General features: G+C 38.7%; 5 protein-coding genes and 1 long non-coding RNA gene across 8 annotated transcripts; 3 read left to right on the top strand and 3 right to left on the bottom strand.

Moving 5' to 3' along the window:
- The first annotated feature begins 193 nt into the window (after positions 1-193).
- Positions 194-5,917, top strand: LOC130703914 (cytoplasmic FMR1-interacting protein-like). Of its 2 annotated transcripts, XM_057525371.2 has the most exons (20): positions 194-546; positions 620-799; positions 871-1,052; positions 1,153-1,281; positions 1,361-1,568; positions 1,631-1,834; positions 1,911-2,030; positions 2,092-2,163; positions 2,231-2,445; positions 2,504-2,634; positions 2,706-2,876; positions 2,939-3,021; positions 3,253-3,321; positions 3,543-3,616; positions 3,686-3,859; positions 3,923-4,151; positions 4,222-4,767; positions 4,839-5,008; positions 5,092-5,508; positions 5,570-5,917. In XM_057525371.2, exons 1-20 carry the CDS (start codon positions 337-339, stop codon positions 5,910-5,912), a joined length of 3,927 nt encoding a protein of 1,308 aa, XP_057381354.1. In that variant the 5' UTR covers positions 194-336; the 3' UTR covers positions 5,913-5,917. The 2 variants fall into 2 exon arrangements, with proteins under 2 accessions (XP_057381354.1, XP_059352509.1); XM_059496526.1 differs by lacking the exon at positions 3,253-3,321.
- Positions 5,918-6,351: 434 nt separating this feature from the next.
- Positions 6,352-8,439, bottom strand: LOC130703917 (WD repeat-containing protein 55-like). The gene is made up of 6 exons (XM_057525374.2): positions 8,250-8,439; positions 7,763-8,186; positions 7,520-7,702; positions 7,381-7,454; positions 7,151-7,317; positions 6,352-7,043 (listed from the first exon to the last, which is right to left on the bottom strand). The coding sequence occupies exons 1-6, from the start codon at positions 8,314-8,316 to the stop codon at positions 6,447-6,449; spliced, it is 1,512 nt and encodes a 503-aa protein (XP_057381357.1). The 5' UTR covers positions 8,317-8,439; the 3' UTR covers positions 6,352-6,446.
- Positions 8,440-8,905: 466 nt separating this feature from the next.
- LOC132088234 (uncharacterized) lies at positions 8,906-9,393 on the top strand. Its single transcript, XR_009421623.1, has 3 exons — positions 8,906-9,043; positions 9,112-9,198; positions 9,259-9,393. It is a non-coding gene; the product is annotated as an uncharacterized LOC132088234 (long non-coding RNA).
- A 4,951-nt stretch (positions 9,394-14,344) lies between these two features.
- LOC130703918 (methyltransferase-like protein 17, mitochondrial) lies at positions 14,345-16,360 on the top strand. Its single transcript, XM_057525375.2, has 8 exons — positions 14,345-14,785; positions 14,845-15,106; positions 15,177-15,390; positions 15,452-15,595; positions 15,650-15,733; positions 15,801-15,930; positions 15,988-16,126; positions 16,195-16,360. The coding sequence occupies exons 1-8, from the start codon at positions 14,407-14,409 to the stop codon at positions 16,313-16,315; spliced, it is 1,473 nt and encodes a 490-aa protein (XP_057381358.1). The 5' UTR covers positions 14,345-14,406; the 3' UTR covers positions 16,316-16,360.
- LOC130703916 (sodium-independent sulfate anion transporter-like) lies at positions 16,300-20,427 on the bottom strand. Its single transcript, XM_057525373.2, has 14 exons — positions 20,037-20,427; positions 18,983-19,266; positions 18,823-18,913; positions 18,652-18,756; positions 18,368-18,588; positions 18,104-18,278; positions 17,876-18,040; positions 17,772-17,800; positions 17,575-17,707; positions 17,368-17,508; positions 17,125-17,270; positions 16,884-17,063; positions 16,652-16,805; positions 16,300-16,554 (listed from the first exon to the last, which is right to left on the bottom strand). Exons 1-14 carry the CDS (start codon positions 20,116-20,118, stop codon positions 16,469-16,471), a joined length of 1,992 nt encoding a protein of 663 aa, XP_057381356.1. The 5' UTR covers positions 20,119-20,427; the 3' UTR covers positions 16,300-16,468.
- A 48-nt stretch (positions 20,428-20,475) lies between these two features.
- On the bottom strand, positions 20,476-22,230 carry LOC130703919 (DNA-directed primase/polymerase protein-like). Of its 2 annotated transcripts, XM_057525377.2 has the most exons (3): positions 21,885-22,230; positions 20,642-21,748; positions 20,476-20,583 (listed from the first exon to the last, which is right to left on the bottom strand). In XM_057525377.2, the coding sequence occupies exons 1-2, from the start codon at positions 22,145-22,147 to the stop codon at positions 20,644-20,646; spliced, it is 1,368 nt and encodes a 455-aa protein (XP_057381360.1). In that variant the 5' UTR covers positions 22,148-22,230; the 3' UTR covers positions 20,476-20,583; positions 20,642-20,643. The 2 variants fall into 2 exon arrangements, with proteins under 2 accessions (XP_057381360.1, XP_057381359.1); XM_057525376.2 differs by lacking the exon at positions 20,476-20,583 and having other exon boundaries at positions 20,593-21,748.
- Positions 22,231-22,746: the final 516 nt, after the last annotated feature.

Here is a 22,746-nt window from a genome sequence, read left to right as displayed (position 1 = left end):
TCCCATGCCTTATTTTCCTGGTTCTTTTGGTTCCTCAAATCGATTTTCGTGCGCTGAGCTGACTCTTCTGGCTTCCCGCCATTTTTTCACACGAGGATTCAAAATAGAAAGGAGAGCCGCCTAGCGGTAAGCATCTCAAGCAGCTTAAGGACAGTGTTGTACTGCAGAAAAAGGGCGTCTGCCAATTTCTGACGTCTCTGCGTTGTTGTTCACTGCTGGGGAGGTAAAACAACAAAAACTATCCGTTATCTTTCGTTAGCGTTAACTAACGAAACCAACTCGTATGTTGATTTGAACTGAAAATTCACACAGTGATTTTGGTTATGCACCAGTACCATGGCCACCGAAAAAGTTACGCTTGCCGACGCACTATCCAACGTAGAAGTGTTGGATGAATTACCTCTTCCAGATCAACAACCATGCATTGAAGCCCAAGCTTGTTCAGTTGTGTATCAAGCAAATTTTGATACCAACTTTGAAGATCGAACAGCTTTTGTGACAGGTGTGGCCAAGTACATTGAAGAGGCCACTGTTCATGCAAGTCTGGTAAGCGATCACTGACTGCCGTTTACTCAGGATATGACAAACACTTTCATTCATGCAAATACTTTTATTGTAGAATGATATGCTTCAAGAAGGCCAAGAGCATGCGGTAATGCTCTATACCTGGAGATGCTGTTCCAGGGCAATTCCTCAGCCTAAATCAAATGAGCAGCCTAACATAGTCAAAATATGTGAAAAAACTGTTCAGGTTTTAGCACCAGAAGTTAACAAATTGTTGAATTTTATGTACTTTCAAGTATGTATATCATAGACAAGAAATTTCAGCTGTATTACATGCTGATTAAATTCCATTTTGTTAAACATTAGCGAAAAGCAATTGAGCGCTTTAGTGCCGAAGTTAAACGCCTATCCCATGCCGAGAACCGTAAGGATTTCGTGTCAGAGGCCTATTTGCTCACTTTGGGAAAATTCATTAATATGTTTGCTGTTCTGGATGAACTGAAGAACATGAAATCCAGTGTAAAAAACGACTACTCTGCATATCGCAGGTAAGTTTAATATTTGTTTCTCTACTGCAAACAAGAATCAAATTTGTTATATGAATATTACTATTTGTTATGTAAACAATGATTATTTTATGTATTTCAGAGCTGCCCAGTTCCTTAAGGTAATGACAGACCAACAGGCATTACAAGAATCACAAAATCTTTCCATGTTCTTGGCCACCCAAAACAAAATTCGCGACTCGCTAAAAGAGGCTCTTGAAAAAATTCCATCGTAAGCTCTTTCTTTTATAGCAAACTGGCACTCCAGCTAGTATAGATATTAATGTGGTCGTATGTGGTACTAAATTTAGTTATGAAGAGTTGCTGGCTGATGTCATCAATTTAGCAGTTCACATGCTCGAAACCCGCATGTATCTTCTTCCGGAAGAGAAACATATGCTAGTCAAGGTTTTGGGCTTCGGATTATTCCTAATGGATTCAGAAATATGCCAGATAAACATTTCCAAGTTGGATCACAAAAAGCGTATTAGACTCGACAAAATCGACAAAATCTTTAAAGTTGTTATTTCGTATCATATTTTATCTTCAAACATTTTGTAAATATGTTTCTTCTTTAACAGAATTTGGAAGTGGTCCCCCTCTTCGGTGACATGCAAATTGCTCCGTTTAATTATATCAAGCGTTCTAAAACCTACGACGCTTCTCGTTGGCCCTTGTGTGGAGCAACTCTGCCTTCGCCACAGGCCGATTTAATGGTTCATTTGCCACAGATCCGTGAAGATCACGTCAAATTCACCAGCGAACTAGCGCGCTATAGCAATGAGGTAGAACCATTTGGAAACATTCAAACTAACATCCGATTGTTTAATCGTTGAAAACCTTTGCTCGTGTCTAAAATAGGTCACTACTACTTATAAAGAGACACGCTCCCCAGAGGAGATGAAAGAAATGATGGAGCTAGCTCTTCGTGGATTACATCTTTTATCCGAATGGACTAGCATTGTGACTGAGCTTTATTCCGTAGGTTTTCGAAATTTATCTGAATTTTATTTCAACTGCTAATTTTGCTTTTTCCGCCTAGTGGAAACTTCTGCATCCTACCGATCATCATCAAAACAAAGACTGCCCAGCTGAAGCAGAGGAATACGAAAGGGTAAACCTTCGTCGTCTTCCATGTAAACATACAAACGTATTCATTTTTCGAGTTCACTTATGTCTAGGCTACGAGGTATAATTACACCGAAGAGGAAAAGTTTGCCCTAATCGAGATCATCGCCATGATCAAAGGATTACAAGTTCTTATGGCCAGAATGGAGACGGTATTTGCAGATGCTATCCGTCGCCATGTCTATGCTGAACTACAGGATTTTGTTCAACTTAGTTTGCGTGAACCCCTACGAAAGGCAATAAAGAACAAGAAAGACTTGATTCGCAGGTATGTCTGTGCATCAAACTAAGTAAATGTAGACCATTCTTAACTGAAATCATTTCAGCATCATCGTTTCGGTCCGGGAAACTTGTGCCGATTGGATTCGAGGCACAGAACCTCAGGATGACCCAGCTACCAAAGGCAAAAAGGATCCTGATAATGGTTTCGATATTCAGGTTCCTAGAAGAAATGTTGGTACGTCGATATATGACTATGTAAATTTATTTATTTTTTCTTTATCAGCTTATTAATCCTCTGTCATGTAGGTCCATCGTCAACCCAACTCTATATGGTCCGAACCATGCTGGAGTCGCTAATAGCGGACAAATCTGGAGGTAAACGTACACTACGCAAAGACATCGATGGATCTTACCTCATGGCGATTGATCAATTCCATAAGAATTCATTTTTCTGGAATTACCTGCTCAACTTCAGCGGTACATCTCCTTCAAATGTCTATAGTTATACCTGATTTTTTAAAGCTGCCTCTTCTTTACAGAAACCCTACAGCAATCGTGTGATCTTTCACAACTATGGTACCGAGAGTTCTATCTCGAAATGACAATGGGCAAAAGAATTCAGGTAAGAAAACGAATTTTAATCAGGTTTTCTGTCCGTTCAAAATTCGGTGGCTGGGAAAGGCTTGGCTCTTTGGCTTACGAAAAGACAACGCAGGCACGCTTTACCAGTCTACTTGACCTGAAAAGGTTGAAGTAGCGAATGGCGCGTGTTGTATTTTATTGTTCTTTTTCACTGTCGCCTTTTTTCTTCCCTTCGCTTTACTTATCGGTCATTGTCATGTCGCAAATTCAGAAATGTTGCGTGAAACATCAACACAACGAGGAGTGCAAAGACGTGGTCACACTGGAGAAAAGAATTCAGGTATAAGCTATCACCTTCATGAGAATCTGCTTCGGCATGATGTCTTGCGTTCCTGCTTTGAGTAGAAATACCTTAATCAAAACCTAGGTCGTGGCATTACCAGCATGAACCTATAATCGCTTTAATAGTTGATAATTCAAGTTGTGATGCGTGTTTTGTCATGTATTCAATCGCTATTAGTTTTATTTGTGCTAACGGTTTTTTCTTTCTGACGTTTCTAGTTTCCCATCGACATGTCGATGCCTTGGATTCTGACAGATCATATTCTGCGTACTAAGGAACCTTCCATGATGGAGTGAGTTGACTCTTTCCCTGTCATTTTGGTCTTGACGTCTTTTTATTTATTTACCATATTTTTGTTTAGGTGTGTTCTTTTCCCACTTGATCTCTACAATGATTCAGCCCATTACGCACTCACTGTTTTCCGTAAACAGTTTTTGTACGATGAAGTCGAAGCTGAAGTCAACCTCTGTTTCGATCAGTTCGTTTATAAACTAAGCGAACAAATTTTCGCTTATTATAAACATCTAGCTGGAAGGTACGTATTACATTATGTGTATATTATTATCTTTTGTTTAGCCTCTAAAGCTTTTTATTTTAGCATCATGCTGGATAAACGATTCCGTGCTGAATGTGCAGCCTTAGGTACTCGCTTTACCTATCCGCCTGCCAACCGTTACGAAACTCTGATGAAGCAGCGCCACGTTCAGTTGTTGGGGCGCTCAATTGATTTAAATCGTCTTATTTCCCAGCGCGTTAATGCCGCCCTTCTAAAAGCTCTCGAACTATCCGTAGCACGTTTTGAAGGTGGCGATATCACCGGTGTAGTAGTAAGGAATTGAATTACATTACCAATGATTGTTTCCTAGTTGAAATTGTAATAAACTTCTATTGTTGCAGGAGTTAAGTGGTCTCCTAGAAGTGAATCGTCTGACTCATAAGTTGTTGAGCAGAAATTTGGCAATGGATGATTTCGATGCCATGTGGAGAGAAGCCAATCACAACGTTTTGGCGCCATATGGGCGCGTGACGCTTCACGTCTTCTGGGAACTCAACTACGATTTTTTGCCCACTTATTGTTATAACGCAGCCACAGGACGCTTCATCAAGTGCCGTGACTTGCTCTTTAGTCAACCGGTCCACCGAGACAAACCGCCCCAAACACCCTATCATTACCTGTGGGGCAGCAAGGCGTTGAACATTGCAAATGGAACTATATTTAATCAGTATTCAGGATTCGTGGGAGCGCCACATTTCAAGGCTATCTCCAATCTTCTCGGTTACCAGGGCATCGCGGTCGTCATGGAAGAAATTCTCAAGATTATTAAATCTTTAGTGCAAGGCAATATTTTGCAGTTCACAAAGACTCTGATGCAAGCGTTGCCTAAACAATGCAAAATGCCTCGCTACGACTACGGGTCCACAGGTGTCTTGGGGTACTATCAGGTACACTTTATACCCTTTTTTTGCTCGCTGACAAAAATTTTCGCATACGTATTTCCGTGTTTCTCTCGCAGGCGCAATTGAACGACATAGTGCAATATCCTGATGCACGAACAGAGTTGTTTCACAATTTTAGGGAGTTCGGAAACGCTCTGATCTTTTGTCTCTTGATTGAACAAGCAATGTCACAAGAAGAAGTCTGCGATCTGCTTCAGGCAGCGCCTTTTCAAAACATTCTCCCAAGGTGTGTATTATTTTGCATTCCGGAACTTTCCTTACATTGATCATTCTTTTATTGCGATGCCTTTTACTTGTTGAACCCCGCAGACCGTTCGTAAAAGAAGGAGAAAAACTGGAAGCTAAGCAGAAAAAACTGGAAAACAAGTATGCGGCATTGCAAATCGTCGCCAACATCGAAAAACTCGGCACCGCAAAACAAACTCTGATTGCACGAGAGGGAGATCTGTTAACGCGGGAACGCCTTTGTTGCGGTCTTTCGGTCTTTGAAATGGTGCTCAACCGCATCCGCACGTTTTTAGACGATCCTATCTGGACGGGTCCTGTTCCCGTCAATGGAGTCTTGACTGTTGACGAGTGTACGGAATTCCACCGCCTTTGGTCCGCCTTACAGTTTGTTTACTGTATTCCCGTTGGCGAAAATGAGTTTACAGTTGAACAGCTTTTCGGAGAAGGGCTTCACTGGGCCGGATGCGCCATGATTGTCTTGTTGGGACAACAACGCAGGTTTGTTCATGATTTTTAAAACTTCAAAAAATATTTGTTTTATTCGCACTATCATTGATAGATTTGAAGCATTGGATTTCTGTTATCATATTTTGCGCGTGCAACGTGTCGATAACAAGGATGAAACAGTCAAGGGCATCCAGCTGAAGCGATTGGTAGATCGCATTCGCCGATTCCAAGTGTTGAATTCGCAAATCTTTGCTACCCTCAACAAATATTTGAAAACAAGCTCGGGTGATGTTGATTCGCAACCGGTGGAGCACGTTCGTTGTTTTCAGCCTCCTATTCATCATTCTCTAGCAGTCAATCAGGGTCATTATTATCGACCCGACCAACTTCGACAGTCCATGAACATAGCCAACACGTCAGGTATAATCGCGAATATGACAATAGAACAGCATTAGAATGATATTCTTCTCGATTTACGTGTTTGATCCTTCTCAACTATAATATGTTCCTCCCCTCAAACTTGGCTTCTAATCTACGAGCTGGTTACCTTATGTTATGCAATCAGTTCCCGATCCCATTACCACCTTTTTACACCCATCCATTGCAACGAATGTTTTCAGCATAATTTCAATATGGTTTAAACTGAGGCCGTTGAGAAGCATTCTTCGACTCATCAATGCGTCATCCAAGTTAAGATCCAAAACAAAAAAGAAACAAAAAATAATAGAATTTTTTTCCTACTTGTTTTTTTTTTTATTACTATTGGGATTTCTTTAAAGTTTTATTAATCTTCTAAAATTGTTTGTCTTATCGTTTCAGTTGCTAATTGCATATGAATCCCGGCAGTAGTGCAAAACTGAAATTTTACAGCAACAGCCTTCCTACAAAATCGTGTTATCATAACTTTTCGATTGTATTAGTCCAGATTCATCGGATGCAAAACACCACGTAGTCAAGCTTAAGGAAATGGAGAGGAGAAATAATCAATACTAATCACTGTCGGAACTGCTTTCGGTATCAGACTCTGATTCTGACTCATTTTCGGCTTCCTCTGCAGGTCCGGCTTCAGGCTCAGGTTCAGCAAATCCTGCAAAAAAGTCTCCTTTGTTCCGCCTCTTTGAGGATGGGAGCTGAAATCCTAATTTCTCTTTTCGTAAAGAACGTTTCTTGTTCCGCACGGACTTCTTTGTTGTTGATTCCATCAGTTTCAGGTCGGGATTCTCAAAGTATGAAATATTCCAGAATCGTACTCGTCCATCGTGCGAAGTCGAAGCTATATAGTGGCCACACGTTGAAATGTCCAATCGCTCAATTGGAAACTTGTGGTGCCCCACTACTCCCAAGAACCTGTGTGGGAATAGACTGATTGCTCTGATTTTGCCGTCGTCACAACCAGTAATAACAATGTTATCCATGATCGGCAACATGCAGTTAATTGCCGACGGATGGTCTCCAAATGCGTCACTGTGGTAGCCGAAAGATTTCCAATCAAAAATGTACATATTGCCGTTACCAAGACCGGCAAGGACTTTGGTTTCTTGTCGAATTAGTCCAGCGCAGTTCATTTCAGATGGATAGACTTCAGACTGGCAAAAGGCGGGAATAAGGTAAGAACGCAGCATTAATTTCAAAATTAATCCCATAATGCTACTAATAATTCGTAAATGATTCGTCTTTCCATTAATTTCATTACCTGGCCTTCCATTTTCTTTCTTCTGGGGTTAAACGCAGTCAAAGTTCCTTCTCCGCTAGTACATACTAATAGGCGAGATCCCGAATCCGTGATCATCGAACTAACGAATTCGTCCATCTCCTTAAACTCGGCAACGGGCTTTTGTACACTGCGACGCTTGTCCCATACTTTACGAGAGAACATAACATGTGATTTATGTACTGTTAGCGTACCGCAAAATTAGTTAATACCTTTTACCACCCCATTATCATCACCGGATGCAAAAATATTTGCATCCATACAGAGCAAACTATAGATGGGTGAACTGAAATTTTTGGAAGGGAAATTCATGCATTATTGCACTTCTTCAATCTATTTCAAAAGAATTACCTGTGAGCTTTGAAGAAGGACTGGGTAACTTTCATGGTTTCCGTGTCGGTTATTACAACACTTTTGTCTTTGGAGGCTGAAAACAATAAAGCTCCATCATGATTGAATGTCAGGGCACGGCATGATTTTTTGTGATGATTAAGAGTATGCAGCAACTCATTCTCCTCATTTCCATATTTATAACTGTAGCAATATGATAAATTTCAGTATGAGTAAAAACAGCCATGCCAATAGTCTTCTTACCAGGTGATTTCTCCTTCAATGTCTGACATCACAATCAGCTCTTCATTTGGATGAAAGCTGATATCTGTTACCATGCAGTTTAAAGACGTCTTCAGGTCAGGTGGCTTTGTTTTTTCCTGGGGTTTCGCAGCATTAGAGATGGCAATAATTATATCATCATCTTCCTTTTCTTCTCGACCAGCAGCTAGTTGCTCAATGGTCTCCCCTTGATTTTGTATCTCTTCCTCATCTTCTTGCTCTTCTTCACTGCTTTCTGTGGTAGCCTTTGCTATTTCACTTGTTTCGTCATTTGACAGTTCATCTTCTTCATCAGTAAGACTATCATCAGCATCTTCTTCATCAGGATTTATTTCTTCATTGGTGAAATTTTCTGGAAAACGGGGAATGACAACAGGCTTCCTTCGTTGGGCAAACACTTCTTTGGCTGTCAGACAGGAAAAAATGCGTTATAATGTAATTTTTCTTAGCTAGCTACGTTATCGAAAACCTTGTGGCAAAAAAAGACTCTCTTCATCTTCGTCACTTGATGAAGGTTCATTTTGTTCTTCCAGCATAGTTTCGGCAGTTGGAGCAGAATTCGATAAACTCGTTTAAATAACGCGATTTTCCTTTGCTTCGTCTACAATTTAATATCACTATTCAAAACTTTTGCAACTGTATACACTTAACCACGTGTTTTTTCGTTGTCTGCTATTAGTATGTATTTTATTTTCTAATAATCAACGTTGACAGTTCGATTGCCATTGTATTGGTTTCTTTAACTTTTAACACATTTAAAAATTACAAGCTAATTGTCTTAATTCTCTTTAAAACGCGTAAAAGAAATCCTAATTGATGTGTTTGAATTATTAAACTTTAAATTTATAAACTGAAAAGCTATAAATTTTACGTAAAAACGAAATCAATTTTTCGTGCTCCACGTTTAATGTTCAGTCAAAATTACGCAAAGAACAGTTGCGGATGTTGCAACGAAAACTGGAATACTAAAGTTTAAGGCATGATGCGTCTTATACAATAATTTTAAATATTAAATTAAACCTAGTTATGGCAATCCGTTTTAACCCCTACCCCCCCCCCCCCCCCCCAAAAAAAAAAAAAAAAATATCGGCCTTTTTTTTCTGTTTCACTGCTATCGCGATCTACCGGTCGGTAGATGGTGACAGCAACCGAAACAAATGCCAGCAAAAAGCAAACAAATGACAAAGGTGAGACACGCTGGAAAAGCTTGATACGAATGTGTAGGCGTAGTTTTGGAATTCAGAGGTGCTAGCCGGCTGTTTGGTAAAACTTCAGTTAAATTTGGTTTCAATTCAATATGTTTTACTTATTATTTGTGTGATGACGCAAAGGATTGCGCCATCTAGGCAATGTGGATATTCTGCCATGTACATGATAAACCTAGGATTCTTCGTCAACATGCAAGATGTTACCCCCTGGTAATACTTTTCCGCTGAGTTTGTTTAGTTTTCTAATTTTAATCGTCAATGTCGTATTAGCAAACTACTGTTGACAGAAAAGCTGATACATTGGGATAATGGTTATGGCAAGTGTGTTGAATAAATCACCATAGATCAGTTGCCTTGCCTTCCCAATTGCAACAAAGATGAATCATGGAGTCAAAAACATTAAAGGTGGTACTATTTTAAATTTTTAAATTGTTTTAATTGGTGTATCGCTAAGTGCTGATATGTGTGTAGAACGTGCTGGAATTCAGGTCATCCTGGAGAGAACTAAGAAAAAGAACTGTATCCATGAAGCAGCTCATTAGTCATGTCCCAAACATGGCTAACAAGCAATGGCTAACAAGCATTTAATGAATTTGAAAATCACGGTGTGCTCCCTAAGGCGACATTCTAAATCCCATCTGTCAAAAGATTTGAATGCAACCATTTTCTATTCTGAACTGTCACCTACGAAATTCTTTTTCCATAAAATGAGGTGATATGAGGTTATGATGGAAATTGTCGTCAAGACTGCCGAGACCATCTACCTTCTTTACCTTCACGTTTAGTGATCAAAACAACCAACTTTGTAACCTTTCTTTTTTTTTTAAGGTGCATGGAACGTCCAAACGGAAAGCCCATGGAAGATCTCTGTGGCCAACACGAAGGGTTGTTCCAAACTTTCGTATTCAAGTTTTGGCTATGGTGATCATTTGCAACTGCATGGCCTTTTAGAAGCAACTGCATAGCCTTTTAGAAGCTCCTGCCAGGAATCTACAGGAATATGGCAGATGATGAATTTATGTACCATGTAAGCGATATCAATAAGAACGTCTTACGCTTATCTATGTTTTATTTTCTTAATTTAGATTAATAGCAATAGTGAACCTGCGAAGGTTTCTGGTTGGGATGTGATGACGAAAAGTTATAATAATTTGAAGTACGGAATAGAATTTCCCTCCATCAGTCGCCTGTGTATTCCCGCGTATTACGGTATTAATTATTTAAAAATTGAAGTGCATATCTGGGCTCCCTTCCTTTCTGTAGCCCCGTTTCCCCTTGACTCGTAATAAGCCCGTAGGGGGTCATGCCCCTACTGTACGGTATATATAAAAACAACATATACCGAGGTTTGGAGGGCTCTGGCCGGAAAGGGGACGTGGGGGTCCGCTTAGTCCGATGATGTGTTCACGGAGGGCGACGTGGCTACCCACAAATCCGAACTAAAGGTTAATCGCTCCAGTAAAAATGTTCCAAATCTTCGGCTCTTCTTCCGGCTTCTCTTAGCCAATCACCGGGTAATCTCCCCGGTGGGTCAACAAGGCAGTGTCTCCCCCTGCCTGGGTTGACGGCAACTTTTGAAAGGGCTATTGTGCCTTTTTAAAGTTGCAAAAATAATTGTGATGTGCAGAGAATTGTCAATAAAAATTTTTTTATAAAATATTTTTTGCAAAATTCATTTCTTTCATTGTCTGTGTTAGCTGTGTTCACACAGTACATATATCAACTTTTTTTTTTTTTGCTTTGCTTTATTTGTTTTTGTCAACTTTGATGGTAAGAATTGTTTCCATTGGTTTATCGTTTATCTGTAAGTATTCAATTATTATTTATTACACGCTTTGAATTCTTCAACTTAGATTCAAGGAACAACGTGTAATATCTGGATAACTTTTGAAGTAATTTTGTATTTTATTTTACTCATATGGGAACCGATCCCCAGACATTCAGCGTGCAACGCCGATGCTCTAACATTGAACCACGAGATATATCTAAATATTTTATTATCGCATATCATATGTTATCGTCTAGGATGTTTATGCAGTCTTTCATAACTATATCTTTATTTTTCTCCTCTATAAGTTTCATAGCTCTGTGGTATAGCCTTTAGCTGCGATACCTGTTACCCTGGGTTCAAACCTCAGTAGATATGTAAAAATGAAGTAGAATAAAAGTGGAAGCGTATATTGCAGAATTGCTTTTCAGTTTTATTTTAAGTGTAAATGCAAGTCCACAAGTCACTAGAAAAAAGCCAACTTGACATCATATGATTCATGGCTCATTGGTAGAGCATCGGCGCGGTATGCCGAACATCCAGGGTTCGATCCCTGGATAATAATAGAATGCTTACAGATAAACGATAAACCAATGGAAACAATGCATCATCAGAGGTGACAAAAACAAATAAAGCAAAGCAAAAATAAAAAAAAGTTGATATATGTAATGTGTGAACACAGACAATGAAAGAAATGAATTTTGCAAAAAATATTTTATAAAAAAAAATTTATTGACAATTCTCTGCACATTACAATTATTTTTGCAACTTTAAAAAGGCACAATAGCCCTTTCAAAAGTTGCCGTCAACCCCGGCAGGGGGAGACACTGCCTTGTTGACCCACCGGGGAGATTACCCGGTGATTGGCTAAGAGAAGCCGGAAGAAGAGCTGAAGATTTGGAACATTTTTACAGGAGCGATTAACCTTTAGTTCGGATTTGTCGGTAGCCACGTCGCCCTCCGTGAACACATCATCGGACTAAGCGGACCCCCACGTCCCCTTTCCGGCCAGAGCCCTCCAAACCTCGGTATATGTTGTTTTTATATATACCGTACAGTAGGGGCATGACCCCCTACGGGCTTATTACGAGTCAAGGGGAAACGGGGCTACGGAAAGGAAGGGAGCCCAGATATGCACTTCAATTTTTTAAATATAAGATACCATCTCGGGAATCCAAATTAAGTATTGAAATGTCATGTCATCCATTCAATCATTACAATTTATTCAGTGTCTTGCCCCAACCAAGAATCTTTTCAGATCCAATGTTACTATTAACCTACACTGAGAAAAGAAAAACAACCATTAAGCATCTCAATTGTTGCTCATGTGACTTACATGACTTATAGATTCAACTTCTGGCAGAAGCTTGGGAAAGGCCATACAAATTGCAGATGAAAATCATTGTATAAGGCTCTTGAATGATAAAATAGCACCCCTAGAATGTTGCATTGTTGATAGTTGTGTTCCCAGTATGCTGAAAATCCTTTCCTATTGGATAAATTTTTTTTTTAGATTAGACATGGTTGGCAAAAAGCAGGAGAAATGCTTTGTCATAAATTCATATAATTTTCAAGAAAATTCCTTTCATACCTAAAGAGTCCATGTATGATGATCATTGCTTCAATGCCAAACTAAATGAAAAATCTTTAGGGCCATTTAATTACCCAGCTTCACCAACACTCTCAATGTAAAGGACAAGTTATTCTTTAGCAAGAGAAGCAGAATTATTTGAGGCTTCTAGCTGTGACAGAACTATAAAGGATTGCTGTTATACAACATTCATTTACACAAGATGGTACTTCTCATTAGACAATGTGCATACTCTATTACTTTACCTCATACCTTAATGGTAATGCACTCTGTGTTTTTCAACTGTAGGCTCACTCTTCCATCCTGTAACACTTCCAGACTTGACTTGATCCCCTGCTAAAATTCTGTGAATGCAAAATAATAGCATTAAAAATACTTTTTCGATAGACAAAAAACCGAAAAGTACCTAATTCATGTTTTATGTTGAACTTGTGCTATTTCTGGGTTTCCGTACCACACCCATTTTCAGCCCAAATACGGTCCCACAATTGTTCACTTCCTTCGCTGCATGGACTTATTACTAACAATTCTGTTAGTGCAGCGCTAACAGAATTTAACTTTAACACACTGTCAGGTGGTAGACTGAATAACTAAACAATAAATAATTGTTTGTTAAAATTCTATACTTATTTTGAATTCTTATTTGAAAAGTTTAGGTACCTGACTGTGTTCGCCTAATGCCAATTCATTCTCATGTTCAGTTAGGGATGAGTTTGGAAAAACCTCCTTCACTGTTTGGAAACTGTTCCGTTCCAATTTGTTCTTTTCCCCTAGCTGAGCTTGTAGACTCAAAATTTGAGCTACAAAACACAAATGAATAAAAGCAAATAAATAGAATCATTACATATTAGGCCTTACCATCCTTAGCTTTGCTGTTTTCTAATATTTTGTGTTGTTCCAATAATTGGGCCTGCAGCTTCATACTTTGATCTAATAAACAATAATTAATAATTGAAAACCAATATAATAATGTTTATACTTATCATCCTTTTGTTGTATTATCTTATCCATTTTTCAATTGTTCCTCCAGCCACGCGTTATTCTCCATCCACGTTACTGAACTAACTGCGAATGGCATCCAATGGACTGAAATTGCTTACGCCAGTAATAACGAGTCTGAGCGGTAGATGGCTACGTGTCGGAAAAAAAGAAAAAAGTGTGATTTTTTTTTTTTTTTGGCGAAATTATTATTTTTTTTTTTTGTGTAAAACGGATTGCCATATCCCAACCCCAGATTGCCATATTTTACTGCTATCACCATCTACCGGCCATATTTCTAGCTAGTTCTCTACATACAAGCTGAATATTTCTGCTGCATCGCGCTAGCGCTGTAGCGTACTGGCACGCTAGCATTGCATCAAATATTCGGTGTATTTCAAAAACGATTATTTTAATGAAAAAAATAACAATTTTCCCGGAATCAGCGTTCAATTTTGAATAAATTCTGTGATATTCAGCCAATTCCGATGAGTGTCGGTTTTTGCCGAAAAAATTTTTAAGCCCGACTAAATAAGCCCGACTAAATAAGCCCGACTTTTCTCGGTCGGGCTTAAAATTTTTTTCTGCAAAAACTGACACTCATAGGAATTGATTGTATATTACAGGATATACTGAAAATTTGATGCTGGTTCCGGAAAAATAGCTATTTTTTCATTAAGTTAATCGTTTTTGAAATAAACCGAATATTTGACGCAATGCTAGCGCGCCAGTACGCTACAGCGCTAGCGCTGATTCAGGAACAAATATTTGGTGAGTGTATGAGAGCATTAACCGGAAATGTGACCGGTAGGTGGTGATAGCAGTATAACAGAAAAAATACCGATATTTCTATTTTTTTTTTAAATTGGAAAAACGGATTGCCATATATATATACAAGGTAAACTTCATGATTGTAGCCATAATTTTTCATCTGATTAGCTGCCCTTCCACATCTAGGTGCAGAAAAGGAATTAGGCAAGTAATTGTACCAAAATTTTACCCATTTCGCGCCTCCTCCAATGTATCCAACATCGTGTGCTGCCATATCGGCGTGTCGTCTGTTAGTGGTTTAAAAATCAAAATGTTTTCCTATAGAAATTTATTGCACAGTCGCTGTTATTTATCAAAAAATATTACAAGTTGTTCATTTGGTTCGTCATTACGTCCAATTGCTAAATTTGACCATCCCGTCAACAGAGATTCCAACTGTCCGACGTTGGAACTTCCTCAAAAAGACAGTTCCTTCGGAATTAAAAGTCATAACATTGTAAAATTGCCTGAACGGTTGAAGGAAGCGGTTGATAAAATCCTGGGTAGCTACCAGGATCGAAACTTAATTAACAACTCAGAAAGTTTGAACCATCATCTAATATTCAAAAAACCACCATTGACAGAGTCTCAGCTAAAACAAATAGAAGTATCATGCACTGAAAGAGTGAGTGCAACTCATCTCTTTCCTGGTAAATTAGTATTTTTTTTTCTCTCTAGAAATTTTCCTATTTGTTGTGTTTCATTATAGATATGTCATTTATGAGTGTTGATGATGAGAAGAGACTATCAAACTCTTTAAACAATAAAATAAGAAGAAGTGTAAAACAAACAGCATACAAATGGAAACCAGTTGTTTACAACCAATCAATGGCCATGGCGTACTTAGTGGCAAGGTTGGCTCCAGATTTTGCATCACTGTACAAAATATTCTCTGAAATACGTAGTAGAGATCCAGGCTTCCAACCACAAAATCTGTTCGATTTTGGCTCTGGGATTGGCACAGCATTATGGTAAATATGTTACTTAGTTTAACTGTGTGCTCTCTAATTGTGTCGTGTTGTGAATATGCTTGCTCCTCAGGTCAGCCAAGTCATGCTGGGGGATGGATAAATTCAAAGAAGTATTCTGTGTTGATTCCTCTGTTGATATGAACAATCTTGCCATCACCCTTATTCAAGGAGGAGTATGGCCCAATCAACAGGGTGAATCTAGGGTGATGGGAGAGGATGGCACAGAAGGATCTTCTACCTTAAAAGGATTTTATTTTCGACAGTTCATGCCTGCCTCTCCAGCTGTAATTTACCTTTGTTTTGCTAAAACCATTAATGCTACTCATTGTCTTCCCTATTTCTTAGGTGAAATATGATCTTGTTGTTTGCGCCCATACTCTTCTGGAACTGCCTTCGGCAGAGCTACGTTTGCAAATGGCCTTATCGTTGTGGCGTAAATCGCAAGGCTATTTAGTGTTTGTAGAGCATGGAAGTCGAGCGGCTTATGAGGTATGATATGGCTTGCTGAACATCGAGTATCATTAACAAATGCAATTATTTTAGGTAATAGTTGAAATTCGTGATTTCTTACTCAGCTTATCCGACGAAGGTAAGGAAGCCAATCTTGAAGGACACGTTTTTTCCCCGGTAAGGCTAATTCAAAACAAACTTAAACGTTATTTTCTGGAATATTTATCTTGCTAAAATTGAAAAGTGCCCACATGAGGCGCGTTGCCCAAGATTTGCTGACTCAACTCCTTGCAATTTTGAAGCTAAATATGAATCCCTTATGAAGAAACAGCAAGTGCTTAAAGAAAGGTTTTCTTATGTAGTCCTGAAAAAAGGTAACCTATAACAATAGCTTTGCACACATTCAATGCTGATAATGTTCAACACATCAGGTCCTCGGTCTGAAACTGATTCACGATGGCCTAGAGTTGTTCGGCCTGTTCTCACTCGTTCTGGCCATACTATATGCAGATTATGCACGAATGAGGGAAAACTTGAAGAAATAGTAGTTACCCGATCAAAGCATAGCAAGTAAAAAACAAAACTTAAATACCTTAGTTATTCAATCCGAAAATTTAAATGCCTATTTCTGTTTTCAGAGAGGATAACACAATAGCTCGCAAAACGAAATGGGGTGATTTATTACCTGTTCAGCTATCCCATCACGAAGCACAGCGCGACCATTCACCTGACGACAAAGAAAATTTTAAACTTTCCTGATTTATTGGTGACTTAACGAAGTAAAATGGAATACAATTTGTCCTGAAGTTCATCATCAACCCCATTTGATGCCACAAGCAGTCATACTAACGAAAATACATTCTGTAGTCAGGTATGTTGGTATGCATTTCCCATGACAGCCTCGTACATTTGCTATTTAGAACTGATCGGAATTTGAGTTGTATCGTTTCCTATATCTTTAAGATTTTTTCCAGTGATAGCACAAGTAGACCAAAGGTCTAAAAACAAGTATATAAAAAAATGTGGGTTATTTTACCGCTTCATAAATGTACATTTACAAAGAAATGGTCTAAATCTAGGTTTAAAAGATCTAACCTTGCAGCAGAACGTCCAATTCTACCCCATCTCTGTGCACATGAAGTTTGGATCCCCGAACGCCTTCCAGAATGGTTAGCACTCTTGGATGTGCTCTGGTAATAACAACCGAATGGCCGCGTTTGTGCAAATCTTCTGCTAAATTGTCGAAACCCTTTGTACGAATCAACGGTGATTAAAGAGAGCTTGTGAGTTAAATATAACTATTGACTAAGATTAAAACAATACTTACATAGGCAGTAGAAAAATCTGCAATCGATACGTAGCTTAGATCAATAACTACTGGAACTCCAGGGTAAAGAGCGGAAGCTTTTCTCACTGTAGACATGAAATAGTCTATGGCTGTAAACACTACGCTTCGGTCTGGTGTAATGTACAAGTACTTAGTTTGATTTTCAAACCCAGATGTGTTCTGAAAAGTGTAAATTATTCATATGATGCTTGCAATATAAAATAACACTCGCAGCATGTACCTGAAATGTTAAAATTTTTATCCGTGGGCGGGCTGTTGCGTACAGAAGCATTGCCAGGTTAACTGCCGTACCAACAATAATGCCGATCTCCAGGCTGAGAAACAAGCAAAACGAGAAGGTGACAAATAGCGGAATCAAATCTAGTTCTAAACGCAAAATAAGGGAAGAGGGAAAAAATAAATAAACAACTGGTATATACCAGAATATATATTTTAAAAAAAGCGTCTAAAGGTTACCACATACTTCGAGATTTCCAAACGAGTTTAACTAGGTGAACTTCCACCATAAAAATAACTGCAGTGATAATAACAGCTGCAAGGCAGCTCTTGGGTATGAAAAAAAAGTAGGGTGTCAGAACAGTTATAGCAAGCAGCACCAAAGCTCCTATGAAATAAATAATACCTCATTGGAGTTTCAGGGGGAAAAAACTGAATTGGTAATTGCGTTTACCCGTGTAGATTCCGCCAAATGCCGTTCGCACACCACTGGCGTTGTTAACTGCCGTGCGAGAAAAAGATCCGGATACTGGGAACGAAGACACAAAGGATCCTAATAAATTGCTAGTCCCTATTGCAATCATTTCCTATCAGTTTTCGACAATAAAAGTTAGCGACTAATTGTTTTCTAATTTGTTATTTCGTTAATACCTGACTGGCATCAATTCGCTGACCTTTTGCTACGTCCGACAAGCGAAAATTTTTTAAAATTAACATCTAATATTAGAACCAAAGTTTCTTTATGGATACTTTACCAAACGATTTGGCAATGGCCATTGATTCGAGGATGGCAATTAGAGGAGTAACAAAAAGGGCCGACCCAAGGTTCTGGCAGATTTCTACAAAATTGTAGGTCTGATTTCCCTGTTCGATATAAAAACTAGGAGCTTGAATAGAAGGCAGTCCACCGGTAATATTTCCTTTGAAAAAAGAATTTTTTACGTAAATTTTTCCGATAAAACGTTGTCCACGTTATTTATTACCTGTGATTTCAAAAGGAGCGTCGTGTCCTGATTTAATCAGCGTGGCTGCGATCACACACCCAACAATAATGACTATCGCGTTCCGCGATACAGATATTAACCAGAAAGCTCCATTGATGAAACATTGAATGCGGGTGCGATCACCATCTTTGCCTATTCGCACTTTCTCCAACAACTTCTCAAAATAATATTAATTAAATTAATTAAAATTGCGTAATGCCAATGAGCACACTCGGCTGAAATGCAATCCAAAGTTCCTATTACACGCAGAGCTAGCAAGATGGCAACACTCGAGAATCCCATTACAGCATCCCATTTCTGCGTCTCCTGTATATGCTCAAATACCGCTTGCCAAGTCTCTACAAACCCAGCAGCTTGGAATTTCAGACCAAGAAGGGAAGAAATTTGAGTCGTGCCAATAGTTAAAGCGGCAGCGGTCGTAAATCCGGCAATAACTGGAGCTGCGATGAACTCAATAAGGAAGCCTTTCAAACGATAAATCATCAAGTTAATATTTGCTTCCTTGTAAAGAGAAATTCAGTTTTAACCGAAATTGAATATTCCAAACAGGAGCGAAATGCAACCAGTAAGGAAAGCTAAAAGAACCGCTGCTTCTGGGCCCATCAATAGAGCTCCGTCGTGTGTGAGCAAACCTTGATGGTAAAAAAAGAAGATAAAGTATACAATAAATAATGCCAAAAATGGTGCAAAAATAAAACCTAAGAGAGCCGTAGGACCAATTGTTACGACTCGCGTGCTTCCCAAAAATACGTAGACGAAGCATCCCATATAAGCGGAATAAAGTCCATACTAGATAAGAAAATGACACAAATAAAAATGGGAATTATAAGCAGGAGGTTTTCAAACAATAACTATCACCTCAGGAGGAAGTCCGCCAATAGTTGCATATGCAAGTGCCTGTGGGATGACTGTAATTCCGATGGTAATTCCAGCAACCAAGTCAGCGACAAAGTCATTTGTGGAATAGTTCGGTAGCCATTGCAGGATTGGGACTCGCATCAAAAGAGTTTTCTTACGGAAGATACGCTCTTTACGCTTCTTCCACCAAGAAAGATTGCCAATCCGACTTGGGCTCAAATGAACAATCGATCCATATTTTGGTCCTCCACTATCACTCAGCTTTGTACATTCGTCTTCAGCACCTAATAACGTGGAAAACAGATTTTTATAGTAAACAAAGCAATATGTTCGTGTTGGGAAAAAAAGCCAAGTAAATATTAACTTTAAGCATTTTACGCGAGTTTGTAACTTAGAAGGAAGCCATATCCTTTGCGTTTCTAACTGATAGCGGCTTCAACAACAGGAAGTAATTTCCGTTAAGTATTGCTTGTTGGTCCTTCTGACGACTAAACAGTTTCTATTTCAAACAATAATTAACTGACTATGAAAACACAAAATTTGGTCTAAACAACACATACACAAAAAGCATTGCATTCTAGGCAATTTTTTGCTTGAGAAAAAGTTTTGCCTAGTTTTCAGAATTTTGTGTCACATGGATCCATAGTAGCTGTTAAATTTTCTTGGAGAACCCAAATAGTCAGTGCAAATCATAAATAAGATAACTTGTATCAGATTATTCCGATATAAAGAAAATTGCTGCAAACGTCAGCCTTAACGTGGTACCGTTTTCGCCGAATTGATTTTAATCTACATCTGATTTTTTCGATTGACTTTTTTTTTTAATTTTAGTTTTGTTTAAGCATTTTGGTTATCGAACCTGATAGCAAGTTTGAGGACGTTTATGAGTCAACATTGTCAACAGAAGGAAATGAGTGATAATCTAGAATGGACTAGGCTTAACAAATAAGGCCCAAGATGACTGGATCACATTCTTAATGTTAATAAAATAATAACAATTACCAATTTACTATACCTAGGAAGCCTCTCTTTTGATCAAAAATGAAAAACTGACCTGTCAATGTGACTGTCGAATCCGATTCTTCCATGTGATCCTCATGCTGTAATTTGGTAGGCAAATTCCACCATGATCGCATGTTAAGTGTCTGCGTCGAAAGATTTTCAGTCACTTGTGACGGAATCACTGAAGATCCCAACGGTACTGCAAGTGAAGACGGAATGTGTTTCAGAAGCACGTGGTATGAGACATCATCGGCAGCTCTATTGGTTCGAATGTCAACGACATGGTCGATACACCGTTGTTGTCGCCTACTATTTGGCCTTGAGGGTTTCGGCTATCCTCTAGCGAACATGTGATGCTTTCTCCACCTCTCTTTTGTCTTGTGAAGACTGTATATCGCCGAAGAGGAGAACTCCGGAGCCCTTGAGCGGCTTCTCTCTTCCTGATAAGCAAATTAGTTTTATCTTGCAAGGGTAATTTCAGAACAGAGGGAAAGTTTTAAGTAATTTTTTCTTCGTTTCATTGCACATAAATGCAGCCAATCATCAGCATTGTTTCACAAAAAAAAAAAAAAACGTACACAGCTACGTTGAATTCAATCCTGATGAAAAGAAATTAGATTAGCCATGTTTAAGGCGTTTAGTTAACAGGATATATACTTTTATGAAACAATGTCGAAGGATGTGGAATCAGTCAGTAAATTGAACCAGGGCAAATGTTCTGGAGGGATTGGCTGTGGTGGTTGGCGAGACTGAGCACAATCAGGATCGAAACAACTCTGATAATACGTTGCGTTTGGTAAATTCACAACATACTTGATATGGTTTCTCTTGTGCTCCCGACCAATGCTAGAACAGTAGCGAGTCCCCTGAATATGGTAAACAATTGTTTCAGTTTTCTCGTAATAGACCCATTGGCGAATTGTGCCTGCAGGGGCAATAAGTTCCGTGACGAACCGGTCGATTTCAATCCAAGGAGAAGATTTATAGCCATTTAATGACGGATCGTTTGCCAAGTTAACATGTGTTGTATCATTACTTGAGTTCACCGGCGTCAATTCATCGACTTGCTTATTTTCGAAAGTTAACAGTTGCTCTTGCTGTTGAGCTTCAATTTGCTGTCTGTTTCCAAAATATGTGATTAGAGATGAGGAAAAGATGGCAGCGTCATCAGTTGGCCAGTCTTCCGTACTATAGCGAGTCCTATCAGGTATGTACGTGTTGGTGTTTGCAATAAGAAGAGGAACTTTTTTTTCAAACTTGGACGCTAGGAAGAGGCGGAAATTTCTGTTTTTCGTATAGACAGCCAGATCGCAAAAACTGACAGATTCCCCTTTATCATTCTTTACAAATAAATCCCGCTGGTCGTTCCCATCGATGTTGGGAATATTACAGTTTTTCACCAACATCATCAGATGCTTTACAAAATTTCCTACATGGAAATTATCTTTGAAGAAAATTGTAGGATTTTGGTATACAAGATGCTGACTAAATTTGGTGGTTGTGGTTGCATCTAATACCAACACATCACATTTTCTAACCTGAAGATTGTAGACATCTTCCAAAGCCCAGGAACATGCTTCTAATAGAGTTTCAACCATTTTGCTGCCATCACTCATTGGATTTGCAAGTTTGTTGAATTCAAGATCAAAGTACAGCTTGGATTGGCTTCCAGCAGGTATCACCTCATAACTACAACGCTGATCAGGTGGTCTCGATATGTGGTTCTTCCACATGTTCGTGGGATGAGTAACTACATATTTCCTTCTAAAATGAAAATATAAAATAATAGATTTGAAATGTTGCTGAGACTTTCCACGAAGCAAATGTGACAATTTACAGTTTACTTTATTTAAAAGTGCAGTACATACATGTGGAACAAAATTTATGCTTGTGGATTTACCTGCCTTCACTACCAGGGACTTGTTCTTCAAAAGAAAATGTCATAAGACCTAGCCCACGTTGATTTGCATAAACCAATGCTTCTTCTTGTTTGTGAAAAATTTTCCAGTCTGGAGGGTGTCCTTGTAAAGAGCTTGTTAGACGAGGGGGTAAAGGCCTTTTCTTTGTTTCTGAGACACTCCTCTCCAACTTAATTTCTATTTCTAATAATCGTTTACATCTCTCTTTCGAATAAAAACTGCTGACTGGGAAATTAACCGACATTTCGGGCGTACTTATACTATTTTCTTCTCTTGAATCAGCTGATGGTTGATCCTTTTGGCGCCAAGTTTGAGTGTTGTCAAATCGTTATATTTCTGCCTGCTTTAGGTTTTGCAACATTGCCAGATGGTTGCCTGTGATATTCTATTTGCGTTTCTTTTATCGGAAATTTGTGTGTGTGTTGTCTAATGGTGATAATTTAACACACTGATAAAACGATGCTTTTTTGTCGTGTTAAGTTTAACCGCAGAAGGCCATTGTTAAGACATTGAAAATAGCACTGCTAGACCCGACCGCGAGCCTTTGGAGGCCTTTAATTTTTTTTTTCATCAGATATGCGTTTTATGAATTTCATACAATTTAAAAATTTCTTTTAACATCAACGCTTTGCTGATCAATAATCTTTTTTTCCATGAAAACTAAAATAGCCAAACAGATATAAAAACAGTGTGGCCTTGTAAGACTTACAAGTTGTAAGTAAACTGCGCTACTCTCTTAAATATTACAAATGCCATTTATAAATGCAAAATGAAAAATCAAAGAAAACAACGCAGAAAATTCGTCAGTTTACTATTTGAACCCCCTAATATCTACGTTTTTAC

Source organism: Daphnia carinata, chromosome 8 (assembly GCF_022539665.2).
Source record: "Daphnia carinata strain CSIRO-1 chromosome 8, CSIRO_AGI_Dcar_HiC_V3, whole genome shotgun sequence".
Taxonomy (NCBI): Eukaryota; Metazoa; Arthropoda; class Branchiopoda; order Diplostraca; family Daphniidae; genus Daphnia; species Daphnia carinata.
Note: the sequence above shows the minus strand (reverse complement) of the source record. Positions and strands in the feature narration are given on the sequence as shown.